General features: G+C 43.6%; 2 protein-coding genes and 1 pseudogene across 2 annotated transcripts in view; 1 reads left to right on the forward strand and 2 right to left on the reverse strand.

The window, feature by feature from the left end:
• Window positions 1–19,235, reverse strand: part of LOC133229775 (uncharacterized) — a 425,664-nt gene that overhangs the window by 127,553 nt on the left and 278,876 nt on the right. The gene's annotated exons all lie outside the window — the stretch shown is intronic.
• LOC133231176 (zinc finger protein OZF-like) lies at window positions 13,495–16,231 on the reverse strand. Its single transcript, XM_061389471.1, has one exon. It carries the CDS (start codon window positions 15,459–15,461, stop codon window positions 13,728–13,730), a length of 1,734 nt encoding a protein of 577 aa, XP_061245455.1. The 5' UTR covers window positions 15,462–16,231; the 3' UTR covers window positions 13,495–13,727.
• Window positions 16,184–16,675, forward strand: LOC133231177 (protein LLP homolog; annotated as a pseudogene).

A 19,235-nucleotide genomic window follows, 5' to 3' on the forward strand; every position in this document is an offset into this window, starting at 1 on the left:
TATCTTTAATGTATTTCATCCTTGCCTGCCCACAATACCACTTAGCTAATTTCCGGATATCAGAATGGGCCAACCATCCCTGCAGATGCCGCCATGATGGAAACATTTCCCAGAATGACGGGTTCAGTAGGTCGCAGACTGCGTGGGGGATGAGCTAACAACCAGAAGAGTCGCTCCGAGAGCGTGCAACGTGTCGGGGTGGGACTTCCGGCATCTGGCACATAGCGGTTATTATGACTGTTTTTGATACCGTTCGCTGGATCGGAGGTTCGAGGTCCCCACTGCACAGTGGTGGGTCTGACATTCAGTGTGGGCGCTGCCGTAGTGTCTCCACCGTGTCCTGCTCAGGGCTACCTCTCATCTCCCGCGTAGCCCTGGCACTGCTCCGCCCACACCTTCCCATGGCCACGCTGAAGGCCCAGGCCCAGGTGAATGTCGGTTCGCCAGACTCTCAACCTTAACCCTACTTAAAAACGAAGGGTCTCCAGCTCTGGCTATAGCAGTGCATGCTCCTATTTCCAGAACAGCGGGGCAGTTATAGGCATAGGGTCCCCAGTTCTGACAGGGATGATGAAATGTGGAAGAGTGTTACAGGCAGACGGACACACATATTCAAAGCCTTGGAGGCACACACGAGCCAAGACCATTCTGGAAACCTGGGTTCCCTCTCGTGTCCGCAGGAAGCAGTGTGAAAGGAGGCACACTTGGGCAGTCCAAGCAGCTGGGTCTTCAGTCGGGGGCTCCTGGGAATCATGGACGTTGGAAGACAGCAGGGACTCTGAGCCGTGGTTTTCAAAGTATTTGAGATGTTGCTCAGGGCGAGCAGACTGGGTGGGACAAGGCATGATGAAAGTGGAGGGGGGAAAACCAGTGAGGAGGCACAGGAGGACAGTTCTGGCGGTGGACAGTTCTAGAAGTGGCGGTAGCCTGGAGATTAATGCAGGTTCTTGATGGATCTTAATGATCGAAGTAAATAACCCCTCAGATTTTTTGCCCAAACATCTAGGAGAATGGAGATGGGGAATTTGGTGGGAGAAACAGGATTCAGGGCAGATTATCAGTTGGATTTTGGATATGGGGATTTTGAGATGCCCCAAAGTGGAGGTGGCACATAAGCAACTGGATTCCAGGTCTGGAGTTTGAGGAGGGACCCTGAGGCCTGGACCAGAATCAAGCCTTGTGCTCAGATCACGAGAGCAGGTTTTACTGTCAGATGAATCCTGAAGAGGGATGTGCTGAAGGGCAGAACTAAATTGAGAGTGTAGTGGGGAGGAGTACTCTGTTTGGTACAAGAAGAATCTGCCAGAGGGGAAAGCGGGAGGAAGTAAAGAGCCATGGCTGGAATGGAAATATTGGTGGAAAATGTAGATGCTCCTTTTTTAAGTCTCAGCAGACTCACATACACTCCCTGTAAACAGGGGAAAGGCCAGCCAGGCTCGTGCAGCAGCCTGGACCCAATCATGAACAGAGGGGTCTCAGCTTTCTCAGGAAATTTCAAATTTATAAATGGATGGACTCAAGGCTACCCAGGCACTTAATAATTGATTGAAATTGGTTCCAAAATCCACAGAGGATACCAGTCTTACTTTCTGGAACTTTCTGGGATTTTTTAATATTTTTGATCCATGGTTGCTTGACTCTGCAGATGCAAAACTGGTAGATATGCAAAGGACCAAGCATTTTTATTAAATATCACATTTTCTTAAATGCTTAAAAGGCACGTAAGAAGCAACCAAATTTTAAAAAACACATCAGTTTATTTACACCAATATCATTTCTTGAAGTGTTAATCCTGTGGGCAGAATTAGCTCACCTTTACTATTTTTGCTATTTCAAATCTGGAAAGATGATGCTGTGAAAGTGCTGCACTCAATTTGCCAGCAAATTTGGAAAACTCAGCAGTGGCCACAGGACTGGAAAAAGTCCGTTTCCATTCCAATCCCAAAGAAAGGCAATGCCAAAGAATGCTCAAACTACTGCACAATTGCACTCATCTCACACGCTAGTAAAGTCATGCTCAAAATTCTCCAAGCCAGGCTTCAGCAATATGTGAACAGTTAGAACTGGACATGGAACAACAGACTGGTTCCAAATAGGAAAAGGAGTACGTCAAGGCTGTATATTGTCATCCTGCTTATTTAATTTATATGCAGAGTACATCATGAGAAACGCTGGACTGGAAGAAACACAAGCTGGAATCAAGATTGCCGGGAGAAATATCAATAACCTCAGATATTCAGATGACACCACCCTTATGGCAGAAAGTGAAGAGGAACTAAAAAACCTCTTGATGAAAGTGAAAGTGGAGAGTGAAAAAGTTGGCTTAAAGCTCAACATTCAGAAAATGAAGATCATGGCATCTGGTCCCATCACTTCATGGGAAATAGATGGGGAAACAGTGGAAACAGTGTCAGACTTTATCTTTTGGGACTCCAAAATCACTGCAGATGGTGACTACAGCCATGAAATTAAAAGACGCTTACTCCTTGGAAGGAAAGTTATATCCAACCTAGATAGCATATTCAAAAGCAGAGACATTACTTTGCCAACAAAGGCTCGTCTAGTCAAGGCTATGGTTTTTCCTGTGGTCATGTATGGATGTGAGAGTTGGACTGTGAAGAAGGCTGAGCGCCAAAGAATTGATGCTTTTGAACTGTGGTGTTGGAGAAGACTCTTGAGAGTCCCTTGGACTGCAAGGAGATCCAACCAGTCCATTCTGAAGGAGATCAGCCCTGGGATTTCTTTGGAAGGAATGATGCTAAAGCTGAAACTCCAGTGCTTTGGCCACCTCACGCGAAGAGTTGACTCATTGGAAAAGACTCTGATGCTGGGAGGGATTGGGGGCAGGAGGAGAAGGGGATGACAGAGGATGAGATGGCTGGATGGCATCACTGACTCGATGGATGTGAGTCTGAGTGAACTCCGGGAGTTGGTGATGAACAGGGAGGCCTGGTGTGCTGCGATTCATGGGGTTGCAAAGAGTCGGACACGACTGAGCGACTGAACTGAACCAACTGAACTTACTATTTTTTAAAAACATCCATAAATTTGCTGCTTTAGCCATCTCTAAGTACATTCTTTAAAAGTATAGAGTACATTTATGTTGTTCACAGGATTCACCCATGTTGTGGCAGGTATCAAAATTTCCTTCCTTTTTAAAGTTGAATAATATTCCAGTGTATGTATACAACACCTGTTTATCCATTCAGTGGTTGATGGACATTTGGGTTGTTTTGACCTGTGGCTATGGTGAATAACGCTGCCATGAACATGGCTGTACAAATGTATCTTCATGTCCTTGCTTTAAAATGTTTGGAGTATATGCTTAAAAGTGAAATTGCTGAGTTATATGTTAAATCTATGTTTAATTTTTTAAGATTTTGTCATACCATTTTCCATAGCAGCTCCACCATTTTACATTTCCACCAGCAATACCACAAGGGTTCCAAATCTTCCACAGCCTAGCCAACTTCTACTTAGAAACTTCTAAATATACAATTCAGTTTTGTTAACTAAAGTCATTAAGCTGTGAATTACATCCACAAGTCTTAATCATCTTTCAACTAGAAGTCTGTAACTTCTGATATCCTTCACTCATTTTATCTACCTATCTTCTCTTCTGGCAATCACTAATCTGTTGTCTGCATCTGAGTTTGGTGGTGGTGTTGATTTTTTAATTTTATGTATTTTACGATTTTTTACGATTTTTATTTTACTTTTTTTTACAATTTTTTACGATTCTTGAACACCATGGTTAGAACTGCTTGGATTCACTCATACAGGGATATTTTTCAGTAAATAGAACACTAAATGATCTTTAGTTGAATGAATCCACAACTGGGAAACTTCAGAAAGGACCTAAGCATCCACAGATTTCAGTATATGCATGGGATCCTGGAGCCAATCCTCTGTGGAAACTGAGGATTGACCACTGGATTTGTCTTTCTCTCTCTGACTTATTTCACTTTAGCACACTGCCCTCAAAATCCAATCACATTGTTGTAAATGGGAAATTTTCCTTCTATTTTTATGGTTGAATAAAACTGAATAGTATTCCATATATATGACACGATTGTCATCCAGTCATCTATCAATGGACATGTAGGTTGTTTCTAAGTCTTGGAGATTATAAATAATGCAGCAGTAAACATGGGGTACATCTTTTTGAGATGATGATGATTTCAATCCCTTTGGATAAATACACAGTGATGGAACTGCTGATTATATGATAGTACTGTTTTTAGTTTTATAAGGATTCTTCATGCTCCTTTCCACAGGGGCTGCAACAATATACAGTCCCACCACCATTGCACAAGGGGTCCCGTTTTTCCACATCTTCACCAATATGTATTTCTTGTCTTTTTCATAACAGATATAATAACAGGTGTGAGGTGGTATCTCATTGTGATATTGACTTGCATTTCCACGACCATTATTGATACTGAGCATCTTTTCATGCAGAAGATTCCCATTTTTGTATCTATTCCAAAAAGCTGTGTATTCCAATTTAACAGATAACAGTTTATACAAACAAAAACAAAACAAAAACCCAGCAACAATGTACTCCATCATGCATTTTCAAACACACTCATATATGTATGTTTATATAAAACTAAAACAAATGAGAACAACAATATAATGGAGAGAAAACAATTAGTATTTTTTAAAATTATAAGCTATTTAAACTACCCATGAAGCCATAAAGTGTCACCTGAAAGTGGACTTGAATTAGTTTTAAATAAATATTGGAAACTCTAGTGCAAATACATTAAAAATGAAAAGGAACAAGGATAGCTGATATGCTAACAAAGGAGAGAGAAAGGATCATACAAAATGCTTCATTAAAACTACAAAAAGCAGACTGGAAGATTAAATAGGAAGAACAAGGGCAATGAAAAGAAAATGGTAACAAATATGTTAGATGTTTATCCAATTATATCACTATATTAAACATTGATAGGCTCAATGCACCAATTAAAAGAAAGATTATCAGACTGGATCAAAAAACAGGACTCAGTTATACGCTGTCTCCAAGAAACCCACTTTAAATGCCACAAGCAGGCGTAGGGACTTCCCTGGTGGTCCAGTGGTTAAGACAGCCCGCCCCCATTGCAGGGAACATGTGTTTGATCCCACATCAGATTCCTGCATACTGAGTCCCACAATCCCACATACTGAACAGTCAAAAATAATAACTGTATTAGTATCAAAACAGAGTTCATGTAAGCAAAGTTACCAAGAATAGATGGTTTGAATGGGTCTACATCTGTTAAAGAAACTGACTCAATGATGAATACACTTCCAAATTTTCTGGGAATGCCATTTGCCCAGATTGCTTCACTAGTCAAATCTGACAAACATTAAAAAAGAGATTATTCAATTCTCTAATTGTTTTCAGAAAACAAAAACCAGGAAATAGTTCCACACCAATTTCATGAGAAAATACCAAAACAAAGACATTACAAGAAAACTATTGATCAATACCTCTCAAGAACATAGTTGCAACAATCCCAACATAGTTACCAGTAAACTGTTTCAAAAACTGTTGGAAAAGAATTATACGCTGTGACCACCTGAAAAGGATCCAAGGAATGCAATGCTGATTTAACATTTAAAAACTAATATAATCCATGTCATCAGCAGGTTAAAAACCAACTCTTGGGGACTTCCCTGGTGGCCCAGTAGCTAAGACTCCATACTCCCAGGCAGGGGCCTTGGGTGCAATCTCTGGTCCGGGAACTAAATCCAACAAGCCTCAACTAAGTTTGAAGCTGCAGCCAAAGATCCCACATACCACAACTAAGACCCAGTGCAGTGAAATAACTGAAAAAACAAACAAACAAAAACTCATCATCTCACCTATTCTGACAAAATACAACAGTCATTCATGATAAAAATCTCATAATAACCTAAAAACAGAAAAATATATTCAAACTGATGATCTAAATAACATCCTCCACCTGCTATCACAATTACAAGAGAAAAACTAGAAACTCTCCCTCTACAATGAAGAAGGCAAGGATGTTCCCTTTTACAACTCCCTTTCAATTTTATACTGGAAGTCAAAACAAAGGCAATGAGAGAAGGTTATACTGATCAGGAAGGAATAAATGTCTCTTCATTCTCAGATGACATGACTAGTTACATAAAAAAACAAAAAAGTAGATTAAAAAAAAAAAAAATCCTGGACCAAAGAAGCAATTTATAGCAAGGTGTCAGGATACAAGGTTAATATACAAAAACCAATCATGTCAATACCATCAATGAACAAATGAATTTGAAATTAAAAACCATGTACATAGCACCCCGTCAAAGGGCGGGGGGGGGAGAAATACTAAGTTATAAATCTACCAAGATATGCATGACAAGATATACATGAGGGGAAACAATAAAACTCTGATAAAGAAATCAGAAATTCCTTGGTGGTTCGTGGTTACCACTCCATGCTTTCACTGAAGTAGTTGGCCTGGGTTGGATACCAGGTCAGGGAACTAAAATCCCTCAAGCTGAGCAGTGTGGACAAAAAACAAACACTAATAAAGAAATCAAAGAACTAAATAAATAGATATTTTATGTTCATAAATAGGAAGACCCACTATCAAGATGTCAGTTCTGCCCAACGTCATCTATAAATTCAATGCAATCAAAATCAAAATCCCAGCAAGTTATTTTGTGGATTTAAATAAATTGATCCCAAAGTTTATACAGAGACACAAAAGTCCCAGAATGAACAGCACACTACTGAAGAACAAGGCTGGCAGACTGATCCTACTCAACTTCAAGACTTAGTATCTAAAGTAATCAAGCCAATATGGGATTGTTTAAAGGATAGAGAAATTGATTAATGAACTGTATTGAGAGCCCAGAAATAAACCCAAAATACACTCAACTGACCTTTGACAGATGAGCAAGCACAATATAATGGAGAAAAAGGAAGTTTTTGTAATAAGTGGCACTAGGACAACTAAACATCACATGTCAAAAAATCAACCTAGACACAAACCTTATACCCTTCACAACAAAATTAACTCAAAATGGACATAAATGTTAAAAAAAAAACACACTTAAAATTTACTAAGAAAACAAAAACCCAAATACTAAATGAGAAAACTCCCTTAACAGACACTATGTTAAAAGAAGATATACAGATGAAAAATAACTAAATATACAAAGAAGCAAGGAAATGCAAATTCAACTGAAAAAATACACACTGTTACATACTGGTAAGAATGGCCAAAATCCAAACATTCACAACACCAAATGCTGGGAAAGGTGCGGAGCAATAGGAATTTTACTCACTGCTGACTGCAGTGCTTGACAGGTGCCACCATGGATACAGAGACATTGGAATCTTGGGAAAGGGCCTTGGGGTTGTAAGACTACTGAAACTGAATGGTTCCCCGCAAGACTTTGGGGCTTCAGGTGTCATGGCACTGAGGAGTAGGGATGCACTCTGCCTAACCGTAGTGACTGCCGCACATGACCAAGGAATTTAAGAAAGTAGTTGCCCATAGTCCACACGTGAGAAGGACACAGCTGCCCTTGGGAAAAAGCAGAAAGGCAGAGCCTAGCTAAGAGGATAGGGTTGGGTGTGAGGGTCTTACCCAGCATGCATACAAGTGTAAAGTTCTCTAGCATGACATCAAGGTACAGGTGTTTCTGAGCCTTTTCAAGAAGACATCATTCCTCCTGGGAGAAGTACACAGCCACATCCTCAGAGGTCACACTGCCCTGGTAGAACAGGGACGAATAAAACCATGAACAGTCTCACTCCTAAGAACCCACCATCTAACCTGCCACACATCTGCACTACTGCCCAATCAGGTGGAGCCACCTTAGACCTGGGAAGAAAACCTTTTCTTCTCCCACAACAGTAAAATAGATGTTTATCAGTTTTCATATTCAATAGACAAAAATAAAAGACGATGACAAGCCTAACCTGATTAACCCAACAATATAAAATAATTACATACAATTGGGGGGGTGGGTAGTTCAAGCAGAGTAACAGCAGGGAGATCCAACCAGTCAATCCTAAAGGAAATCAGTCCTGAATGTTCATTGGAAGGACTGATGCTGAAGCTGAAACTCCAAAACTTTGGCCACCTGATGCGAAAAACTGACTCACTGGAAAAGACCCGGATGCTGGGAAAGATTGAAGGTGGGAGAAGGGGCTACAGAGGATGAGATGGTTGGATGACATCACCGACTCAATGGGCATGAGTTTGAGTAAACTCCAGCAGTTGGTGATGAACAGGGAGGTCTGGTGTGCTGAGGTCCATGGGATTGCAAAGAGCTGGACACAACTGAGCAACTGCACTGAACTGAAGCAGAGTGATGTGGTTACGTGGAAGTGCATACATGCACATGTTTTCATCTGCTCAGCCAGCCTATGTCTTTTGGGAAAGCTTCTGTTTTCTGATGTGAACCTCTCATTGCTTCCAAGATACACAGGCAGTCATTTCAAGCCTAAATCCTGCTCTTCCCTGCTCTTTATTCCCACTGAAAAGGAAGGATACCTGCACTTAACCTAAACCAGCTAGTCCTCAGCTCACAGAACATCCACATACTGGTATGGGATCCAGGACCATGGGTGGAAGGAAATGGGAACCCCCTTCTGAGAACCTGACTTGCGCTCAGGTCCCTGAGTATGGGGTTCTCCTGGGTCCCAAAAACAAAGGGTTGGGAGAATGTCAGGGGAAGAGCCCCAAGACCCGCCTCAAAAACAGAGAATGTGTGCATGAGGGTGAGAATAAGTGAGGGATTGGAACGACCTCCACTCGCCCAAAGTGCTTCTTCAGCCTCGAATGTGTAAGAAAAGGCAGGCTGCGGAGGGCAGCGACCATGGCAGTGTGTCAGAGCCTCACGCACTTTCCCGCACGCTGGATAAGGCCTGCCCGCCCACCCCTATCCTCTGAGCCAGGCTCCTCTCCTTTTCCCTGAGGACAGCTCAGTTCTTCTCACAACTGGACCTCTGCCAGGTACCAGAAGCCAGGGAACCTCGGGCGGACTGGCAAGCCACTCCTCTGTGCCTCTGTTCCCAGTTCTGTCTATCTATTACCAGTAGTGACAGGAAGAGTCACGTCCTCCCTCTGCCTCAGTGACCTCATCATCCCCTGAAGTCCGTGCTTCCACTGAACAAGCTCTGGAGTACTTTTTAAATTTACTTTTAATGGGAGGATAATTGCTTCAACATCCTGCTGGCTTCTGCCATGGAGTGTTTTTAAAAGCCTAATTCAGGTGACGTCCATCCTGTGCTCAAACCCTCCACCGCTCCCAGCGCCATAAGAAGGAAGGTACAACCTCTCACCCACCCCTCCAGGTGCGGCCTGGCCTCAAGCTTTCTTCCTGGCAGAAATAAGCTGGACTCCGGTTCCCTGAATGGTTCAGCTTCAGTTGCATCTCCAAGCCTCACTCACATGGAAAAAGAGAAACGACCCCTGAAGGTCTCACCGGGCCAAGGGTCTGGGGGTAGAGTGACGTGGACAGGCGCCTCTCACCCCTGGCATTCTTAACTCTGTGGAAACAGGCCGGGGAGACCCCGGAGCACGCCTCGCTTACCTGAGGCGACGGGTCCCTCAGCGCGGGCGCCGCCATCGTAACTTCTGGGCGGAGTGAGGCGGTGACGGTCGAGCTACCAGGTCTCACTCTGCACGGAAACTCCCCGCAGGCGGCGGTATCCCTGACCCCCAGAGAGAAAGACCCTCCTCTTGTCCCGCAAGCCCGCACCCAACACCACAAGCCAGACCTTCCGACCAGCTCCACAAACCTCACCGTAACCAAAACGGCCGCTACTTAGAAACCGGAATTCCCTCTCCAGAGGGTTTGCAATCAGGGAAAAGCCCTCTGACTCAATTTTCAGTGGGTGAACATCTCTGCCCTTGATCAGAAATCCTTCTGGAAAATGAAGTGCAAAAGTCTCAAGGAAGGATGCCCCACACAAGAAGCAAATTCGAAAAAGCTAAGCAGCACCCCCAGGAGCACTGGGAAACGACCTTAGTGCTGAGGAGGGACTCTAGCCTTCTTAAGGGGGCGGGGACCCACGGGGACAAGGCGTATTCAGAACACTTAAGAATCTAAGAATCTGTGTTTTCCAGTGGTCATGTATGGATGTGAGAGTTGGACTGTGAAGAAGGCTGAGCGCCAAAGAATTGATGCTTTTGAACTGTGGTGTTGGAGAAGAGTCTTGAGAGTCCCTTGGACTGCAAGGAGATCCAACCAGTCCATTCTGAAGGAGATAAGCCCTGGGATTTCTTTGGAAGGAATGATGCTAAAGCTGAAACTCCAGTACTTTGGCCACCTCATGCGAAGAGTTGACTCATTGGAAAAGACTCGGATGCTGGGAGGGATTGGAGGCAGGAGGAGAAGGGGACGACAGAGGATGAGATGGCTGGATGGCATCACTGAGTCGATGGACGTGAGTCTCAGTGAACTCCGGGAATTGGTGTTGGACAGGGAGGCCTGGTGTGCTTTGATTCATGGAGTTGCAAAGATTCAGATACGACTGAGCGACTGAACTGACTGAAGAATCTAACGTTACTTATTGAAGACTTTGGACATGATCTCAGACGCCTTGAAGCCAACCTACGTGTAAATCCACTGGTGGCAGGAAACAAATAACATTATCCCACTTCTTCTGAAATGGAGAGTTAAAGTCATTTTGTCAGTTTTGGTCAGGGACCAAAATAAGTCAGAACCCTCACTGGGAATGTGGAGATTTTGCACAGGCCTGAAGCAATTGCACAAGAGGGAAACGTTCCCCTAGAAAAGGCTCTTCCTGTGGTTACCAAACCTCTTTGCACTGCAAGAGACACAGGCTGCATCCCTAGTCTGGGACGAAACTAAGCCCTTGCACCACAACTACTGATCCAGCAGCGCTCTAGAGCCAGAGGGATGCAACTACTCAGCCTATTTGCAGCAATTCCTGAAGCCCACGTGCCTAGAGCCTGTGCTCCACAAGAGAAGCCTCCAAAAGGAGAAGCACAAGCACTTCTGCTAGAGGGTCTGCTCTCTGTGCCACAACTAAAAAAAGCCCATGAGCAGCAAAAAAGACCAACTACAGCAAAAAAAAATTTTTTTAATGAAAAATGTATTCTAAGAAGTTATTTAATGACATATCTAGAATTATACATCACACAAATACAAAAAAAATATGTTGTACACTTTAAATACATGCAATTTATTGTAAGTCAACTCCACATCCATGACACCATTTTAAAATCAAATATACAAAACTTTTCTTTTTATAATCATTCTGCTATGGTTTATGAACTACATTCTTAAAATTATCTGTGGCTACTATATCTGTAATGGTAAATAAAGAAGACAATGGTGGGCTATTGACAATGTTTCCCAATTCCAGTGACATTATGTTGGCAACTTGACTTTGGCTATGGTGGGAATATTTACACCACAGATATTGGCAGGCACTACAAAGCAGAGACTAATCTACTATGTAACTGAAAGTCTGGACTTAAGACTGAGATAGCATATGTTAATAATTCAGATTTATCCTAAACGTGTATAATGTATATGGCCATTGCACTATGCAAAGTATAAAATTGAGAAAAAATAGAGAACATATTCTTTCAGTATTCCAGATTACAATTACATTGAGAAAAGAAGTCACTGACTTTGGTCACCATTGGTGAATGGGTGAAATCTCACATATGTCTTTGATGTTTGGCTGATCTACTTGTCAAGAGAAAAAATACCCAAATCTAACAAAATAAAGGAAGACAAAATATACAAATAGAAATTCATCCAAACAAGATGCACAAGTTAAGAAAAAAAGAAATAGACACATGAAAAAGAAACAAAACTCAAATCAAGAATCCTGCTGCTGCTGCTGCTGCTGCTAAGTCGCTTCAGTCGTGTCCGACTCTGTGCGACCCATAGATGGCAGCCCACCAGGCTCCCCCGTCCCTGGGATTCTCCAGGCCAGAACACTGGGGTGGGTTGCCATTTCCTTCTCCAATGCATGAAAGTGAAAAGTGAGAGTGAAGTTGCTCAGTCGTGTCCGACTCTTCATGACCCCATGGACTGCAGCCCACCAGGCTCCTCCATTCATGGGATTTTCCAGGCAAGAGTACTGGAATGGGGTGCCATCGCCTTCTCCGCAAGAATCCTGAAAGAAATGCAATTAAAATGATTTCACAGTGGGTTTTACAGTCTTCATTGGAGGTGTCTGCATGCATTCAGTCTTAGTTTTTAAGCTAGGCTGCTGAAGTGTAGGTCCCAAAAGAGGTGGGTAAATTCTTGTTAATTAACAATCATTAGCTGGTGACTTAACATTTTTCAGGAAGTGGTGGTAGAAAGCAGTGAGACAAGGAGTAAAGGGGTTAGGAAGAGCCTTGTGCACCAGGCCATGTGAGGGCCACAAATAGTCTGTCAGAGTCCCTCATAATTCCCAGAACAGTGAGTGGGTCAACTGCATAACAGGGCAACATGGACACTTGATGTGAGGATATGAAAAGATAAACAGGATATCTGAAACCAATCACTGCATATGGCGGTGAAAGCAGTGCCAAGGCTGGGTTGACACCCATGACCCAGTCCGGAGGGCCTGCCTTAGTGCTGCTGTCCCAGTGAAGAACTTCCCAAACAGGAGTGTTTATAGGAAGATGTGCACTGGGGGGCCCTGGTGGAAATAAAGATGTCAGGTGTGGGGAGTTCATGTGAGTAGTTTACAGCAAATGGAGGCCCTGCTCTGAGGGGCAGAAGAGATGCCAGTTGACATGTGCAGTGTAGAGGAACTGCTCTCATGAAAGGTCTGGCAGTAGTGAGCTCTTGTGGAAGTTCCTCTGCCTAAGCTGGACACCCCTTCTTTCACAAATGGCAAATAATAATAGAATCACAGCATTAGTTTTGTTGGGTAGATAAATGTCATTTAGGTGAAAGGCATCAATGTTGGATGCCAGAGAAAAAGATACTCCTGTCCATCAGTATGGGGCTGGGGTATGAGCAGGACTCATGGGGCAGGAGGATTAAGGAGGGAAGAAATATGAGGATAATCAAGGTGTTCTTTAGTCCCCAAACCTGAGGGTGGGGCTGGGCGAGGGGTAAGGAGTGAAGTGACCAGACTCTTCAAACCCTGAACCAGGCAACCTGACGCTGAATCCCAGATCCCCGTTCATTGCTGGGAGATCACACGCAAATGATGCATCCTCTCTTTGTCTCAGTTTCCACAAAAGAGAGGATCCATTTGATGCACAGTAACTACATCAGTTTTTCCCACTGTTACCACCTCAAACTCCTCCATCACTGCTGTCCACATCTGCTATATTCACAAGGCCCTTTCTCCCATGTGAACTCTCTGGTATTTACTCAAGTGGCACCTTTGGATAAGCCTTATCACAATCCTAGCTCTCTTACTGGAGAAGGCAATGGCACCCCACTCCAGTACTCTTGCCTGGAAAATCACATGGACGGAGGAGCCTGGTAGGCTGCAGTCCATGGGGTCGCAAACAGTCGGACCCGACTGAGCGACGTCACTTTCACTTTTCACTTTCATGCATTGGAAAAGGAACTGGCAACCCACTCCAGTGTTCTTACCTGGAGAATCCCAGGGACAGGGGAGCCTGGTGGGCTGCCATCTATGGGGTCGCACAGAGTCGGAAACGACTGAAGCGACTTAGCAGCAGCGGCTCTCATAAAGTTTTTCTGCAATGTGAATTTTCCTATGGATATGGAGCTGTATTTGAGTAAATGATTCCCCAAATTCACTGCACTCAAAGAGATCTTTCTCCAATATGAACTCTCTGATGATGACGAAGGCTTGACTTATCAATAAAAGATTTCCCACATTCACTGCACTCATAAGGTCTTTCTCCACTGTGAACTCTGCAATGATAATGAAGGCTGGAAATACCAGAAAATAATTTCCCACATTGACAGCACTCGTAAGGCCTTTCTCCACTGTGAACTCTCTCATGATGACGGAGCCCAGTCCTAGCAGCAAAAGATTTGCCACATTCACTGCACTTGTAAGGCCTTTCTCCAGTGTGAACTCTCCGATGATAACGAAGGCTGGAGCTACCAGTAAAAGATTTCCAACATTTATTGCACTCATAAGACTTTTCTCCAGTGTGAACTCTCTGATGATGTCGAAGACTGGAGCTACTAGTAAAAGATTTCTCACATTTATTGCACTCATAAGGCTTTTCTCCAGTGTGAACATTCTTATGGTCACTGAGTTGCTCATTTCGACTAAAGAATTTCCCACATTCGCTGCATTCAAAAGGTCTTTCTCCACTGTGTACTCTCTGATGATTACAAAGCATAGATCTAGTAGTAAAACATTTCCCACATTCATTGCACTCATATGGCTTTTCTCCAGTGTGAAGTCTCAGATGATAAGAGAGGGATGACCTATTAGTAAGAGATTTCCCACATTCACTGCACTCATAAGGCCTTTCTCCAGTGTGAACTCTTTGATGTGCAAGACAACTGGATTTATGGGCAAAAGATTTTCCACATTGGCTGCATTGATAAGGTTTTTCTCCAGTGTGAACTCTCTGATGTTCAATTAAGTTGAACTTTTGGGTGAAAGATTTATTACATTGCTTGCATTCATAAGCATTTTCACCACTGTGGATTTTCCTATGGGCAGTGAGGTTCTTCCTTCGGCTAAAGGATTTCCCACATTCATTGCAGTTATAAAGCCTTGCTACACAGCGAACTCTCTGATGGGCAAGGAAACGGAATCTGTGGCTAAAAAATTTTCCACATTGGCTGCATTCATAAGGCCCTTCCTCAGTGTGAACTTTCTGGTGAATAAGGTTAAGTTTTTGGGTGCTGGCTTTCCTATGTTTGCTGAACTCACAAAACCCTTCACTAGTGAGGACTCCCTCATCCTCAACAAGTATGTCTATGTGGCTGGAGACTATCTTGCCTTCTTTCCAGCTCTGATGACTTTTTCCACTGTGAAAAACAGCTTCACACTCCTTATTGTTGTTTTGTTTCTCCCTGGTACTAGTGTCCTGTTGCTGAAGTTCCATGCTGGCCACAAAGTTGTTCGCTATCTCCATTTTGGGAGAGAGATTTTCTCTTCCATGCATCATGCAGCTCTTCAAAAATGTGGGGCTCCCCATACCAAACTGGAAGGATTTCTGTTCAGTGTGCTGCATCTGGTGCTGTTGAATATTTGCAGTGAAAAAGAATTGTTTCCCACATGTCCCACATGTGTATGCTTTCTGTCCACTTTTATTAATATTTCTTTGCTCTTCAGTCAAATGTGAAATGTCTCTCAAAACTGGGGTACATATCTTACAGGACTGGACATTCTCAGAAGATGAACCTACCCTGGGAGTGCTAATTTGTGACACTCCTTCTGCAGATTTGCTCTGTTCAGAAGGTGTATCTCCATCCTGGGTTCCACACCAAAAACCTGAAAACACAGAAGTGATGGTGAAGTTCTTGTTCACTTTATTGGAGGGAATGACACACAATTGTACATGACACATGAAAGCAGCAGTCCATAGAATTGTGTTCAGGATATGGAGTCGGAGTCAAACTGAGGAACCAATGAGTCAACCTCACGTCAATCCCTATATACCTAAAGCAGGTAACCTCCCTCTCATTCCCAGTTAAAAAAAAAAAAAAAGACTGCTGCCACATCCTGCCTGCTGTCTGTGGACCATGGTAGGTGTATCTCTTCAGGACCTTGCTTTGGGTAAGATCCCCTGTCCATTAAACCACTGTTGTCTCTGGGCTCTTTGGTCTTGAAGCTGGGCAACTGTAAGGTTTTTCAATCTGTGTGTGCACTCAGTTGCTTCAGTCGTGTCTGACTCTTTGCAACCCTATGAACTGTAGCCTGCCAGGCTCCTCTGCCCATGGAATTTTCCAGGAAAGAATACCGGAGTGAGTTGCTACTCCCTTCTCCAGGAGATCTTCCCAACCCAGGGATCAAACCCGGGTCTTCTCCATTGGCAGGCAGATTCTTTACAGTCTGAGCCACCAGGGAAGCCCTATTCTTCAATATACACTGCAATTTCAAATGAATGAAATATGAAAATGGTGACTGTTAATAAAGGTGTACCTCAATATACAAACTTGTGAAAAAGAAAGTGAAAAGTCTCAGGAACAAAAACAAAGTTTGGGGCATTCCTGATGGCCCAGTGGTTAAGAATCCACCTTGCAGGAATTCAGGTGGCTTGAGCATCGTGCATTATTTGAATTCCTGGGTTTTTGCAGGTAAAATATGGCTAAAAGTTTATGGAGTAAGTGAAAAGGAAGATGCGTGCTGAAAAGAGAAAAAAGAATGCCCCAAAGGAGCTCAGCAGACTTAAAAGTATTCTTAAAATAGATGGTGATGTTTTAATGAAAGACGTTCAAGAGATAGCAACTGTGGTGGAACCCAAACATTGTCAAGAGAAAACGCAGTGTGTGGTGAAGGATGAAACAGATGACATGAAAATGGAGACTGATATTAAGAGAAACAAAAAGACTCTTCTAGACCAGCATGGGCAGTACCCCATATGGATGAACCAGAGGCAAAGGAAAAGGCTGAAAGCAAAGCGAGAGAGAAAGAAGGGAAAAAGCAAAGTAAAAGCCATGAAGGCAGCAAAGGGTTTGACCTGGTAGACTCTAAAAACTTGAAAAATGCAACATGAGACAAATCTTTGATTAGAATGTATACATGGGTTTCAGCTTCCACCATATGAAAAGTTTATTTCCATTTTTTAACTTGGCCTTTTTCTTCAAGCCCAACATAACTCCCCAAATTTGGTAACTTGAATAAAATATTTTATTTGAAAACAAAACAAAACAAAACAAAAAAAAAGAATCCACCTTGCAATACATGGAACCCTCATTTAATCCCTGGTCTGAGAAGATGCTACATGCCCACACTCTACAGACTGCAACCCACAAGTACTGAAGCCCTTGAGCCCTACAGCCTGTGCTTGGCAACAAGAGAGCCACCATGAGAAGCCCTCACACTGCAATGAAGAGTAGACCCTGCTCTTCTCCTAGAGAAAGACCATGTGCAACAACAATGACCAGCCAAAAAATTAATAAATAAATCTTAAAAAGAAAAACACAAAGCTTGCACCATGGTGTATTTTTTGTTTTTAAATTTTTATTGGAGTATAGTTGATTTATAAGTTATACATATAAAAAGTGTATATATGTATAACTTATAAATCAACTATAACCTTCATACAGGTTATTACAGAATACTGAATAAAGTTCCCTGTGCTACACAATGAGTTCTTATTAGCTATCTATTTTATATTTAATACTGTGTATATGTTAATCCCAATCTCCCAGTTTCTCCCCTGCTTCCCACCCTGGTAACCATAAACATGTTTTCTACATCATGACTATTTCTGCTTTGTAAATAAGTTCATCTGTACCAAGGCCTCACATATAATTGGTATCATATACTTGTCTTTCTCTGACTTACTTCACTCAATATGACAACGCATAATGCTGCCAATGGCATTATTTCATTATTCTTAATGGCTGAGTAATATTCCATTATATGTATACCACATGTTCTTTATCTACTCTTCTGTCGATGGACATTTAGGTTGCTCCCATGTCCTGGCTATTGTAAATAGCTCTGTAATGAACAATGGGAATGGGGTGCAAGTATCTTTTCGAATTATGGTTTTCTCTGTAATACATGCTGAGGATTGGGGTTAGTGGATCATAGGGTGGTTGTAAACATAGTTCTTTAAAGACCCCCATGCTGTTCCTCATTATGGTTATACCAGTGTACATTGCCACCAACAGAGCAGGAGGGTTCCTGCAGCATGGTTTTACTTTCTGCACAGGGCTGCACCCCTCAACTAGACATACATATTCAGATACAAGTTTTTTTTTTCTCTCTCATAAAAGTAGAGTCATACTTGGTATACAGATATGTATGTGTATGCGTGTGCGTAAGACATCTATGTACTTCATTTATCAAGTTGCCTTCTTCCTTTAGGGCCTGCTTATTGTCCCTTGTCTGTATGCTCCACACGGTCTGGCTCTGGGCCACCACTGGCACCTCGGTCCCTGCAGGGTCCCTCCTCCAGGGCAAAGAAACTGCCTGCAGGTCCCCAGGGAACTCTCTGTGCAAGTCAGGCCCCTTTCTGTCCTTCTCCAAGCTGTCTCTGCCTCAGGACAGAGATCAAGTGCCTAAAGATGAGGAGAGGTGGGAGAGGGGCATGGTTCAAGGCCATGGTGTCCCCAGGAATCCAGGAAGATGAGATCAGGGCCACCTGATTAGGTGGCTTCCTATCCTGGGGGAGCTTCCAGAGGATGCTAGAGTGCAGAGGGCACAGCCCTGAGGCTGGCTCCCCATACTGGGACTCTGGAATCCGGGAAGTCCCAGGGAGAACTGAGCCCCTCGAAAGTGGGCAAAGCTCCTTTTCTTTCTTGCTCTTCTTGGTGCAGCCTCTGGACCCGATTGGAGGGGTGTATGCAATGCTGTGACCTGGGGGTGCACACTTGGGCGGGAACCAGGGCCACAGTGGTGAAAATGCAGGGCTCAGCTTAGGGCAAACACTCTGAATTTTGTGTCTAGGATCCAGTCACTATTCCACAGCCTGAGTGAGGGTGGGGGATACCGCCTATGGGATGAGGGAGGGTTCTCAGTCTAGGGGTCCTTCCTAAATAGCCCTCCTGGGACACCACCAACTCCAGATGTCTCCGGGAGTCTGTGGTGGCCCCATTCCAGACTCTGTACCCCACCTGGCTCACCTCCTTTCTCATCATCCGCTCTGAGAGGGGAGGGGGGCCAGGGAGGACAAGTCCTCATCAAGCTCCATGTGGAAGAGGGGAGCAGGAAGAGTTTCAGCGGACTAACCCTTGTAGGGTTCCCCCTACAATCCTTGGGCTCTGGTCTACCTGAAAAGCCCAGACAGGAACCAAGAGGCCCACAGTGACCCCAAACCCCTGTTCAGGTCTTCTCCAATTCAGGGGTGTCTGAAAAAGCAACCCAAGAAGTGGGGAAACCCAAGAAGGCGAAGAGCTGTTGGAAACCAACAGTCAACAGTTACAGAAGCGAACAGATGAAAATCACTTGGGGGACTTCCCTGGTGGTCCAGTGGTTAAGACTCCACACTTCCACTGCAGAGGGCATAGGTTCAATCCCTGGTGAGGGGACTAAGATCCCACATCAGGGCCAAAATATAGAGGGGAAAGAAAGAAAATCACTTGTAAGAGAGTAGAGGTGAGGTGAGGTGAAGTCGCTCAGTCGTGTTCGACTCTTTGCGACCCTATGGACTGTGGCCTACCAGGCTCCT

This window comes from Bos javanicus, chromosome 18 (assembly GCF_032452875.1).
Source record: "Bos javanicus breed banteng chromosome 18, ARS-OSU_banteng_1.0, whole genome shotgun sequence".
Classification (NCBI taxonomy): Eukaryota; Metazoa; Chordata; class Mammalia; order Artiodactyla; family Bovidae; genus Bos; species Bos javanicus.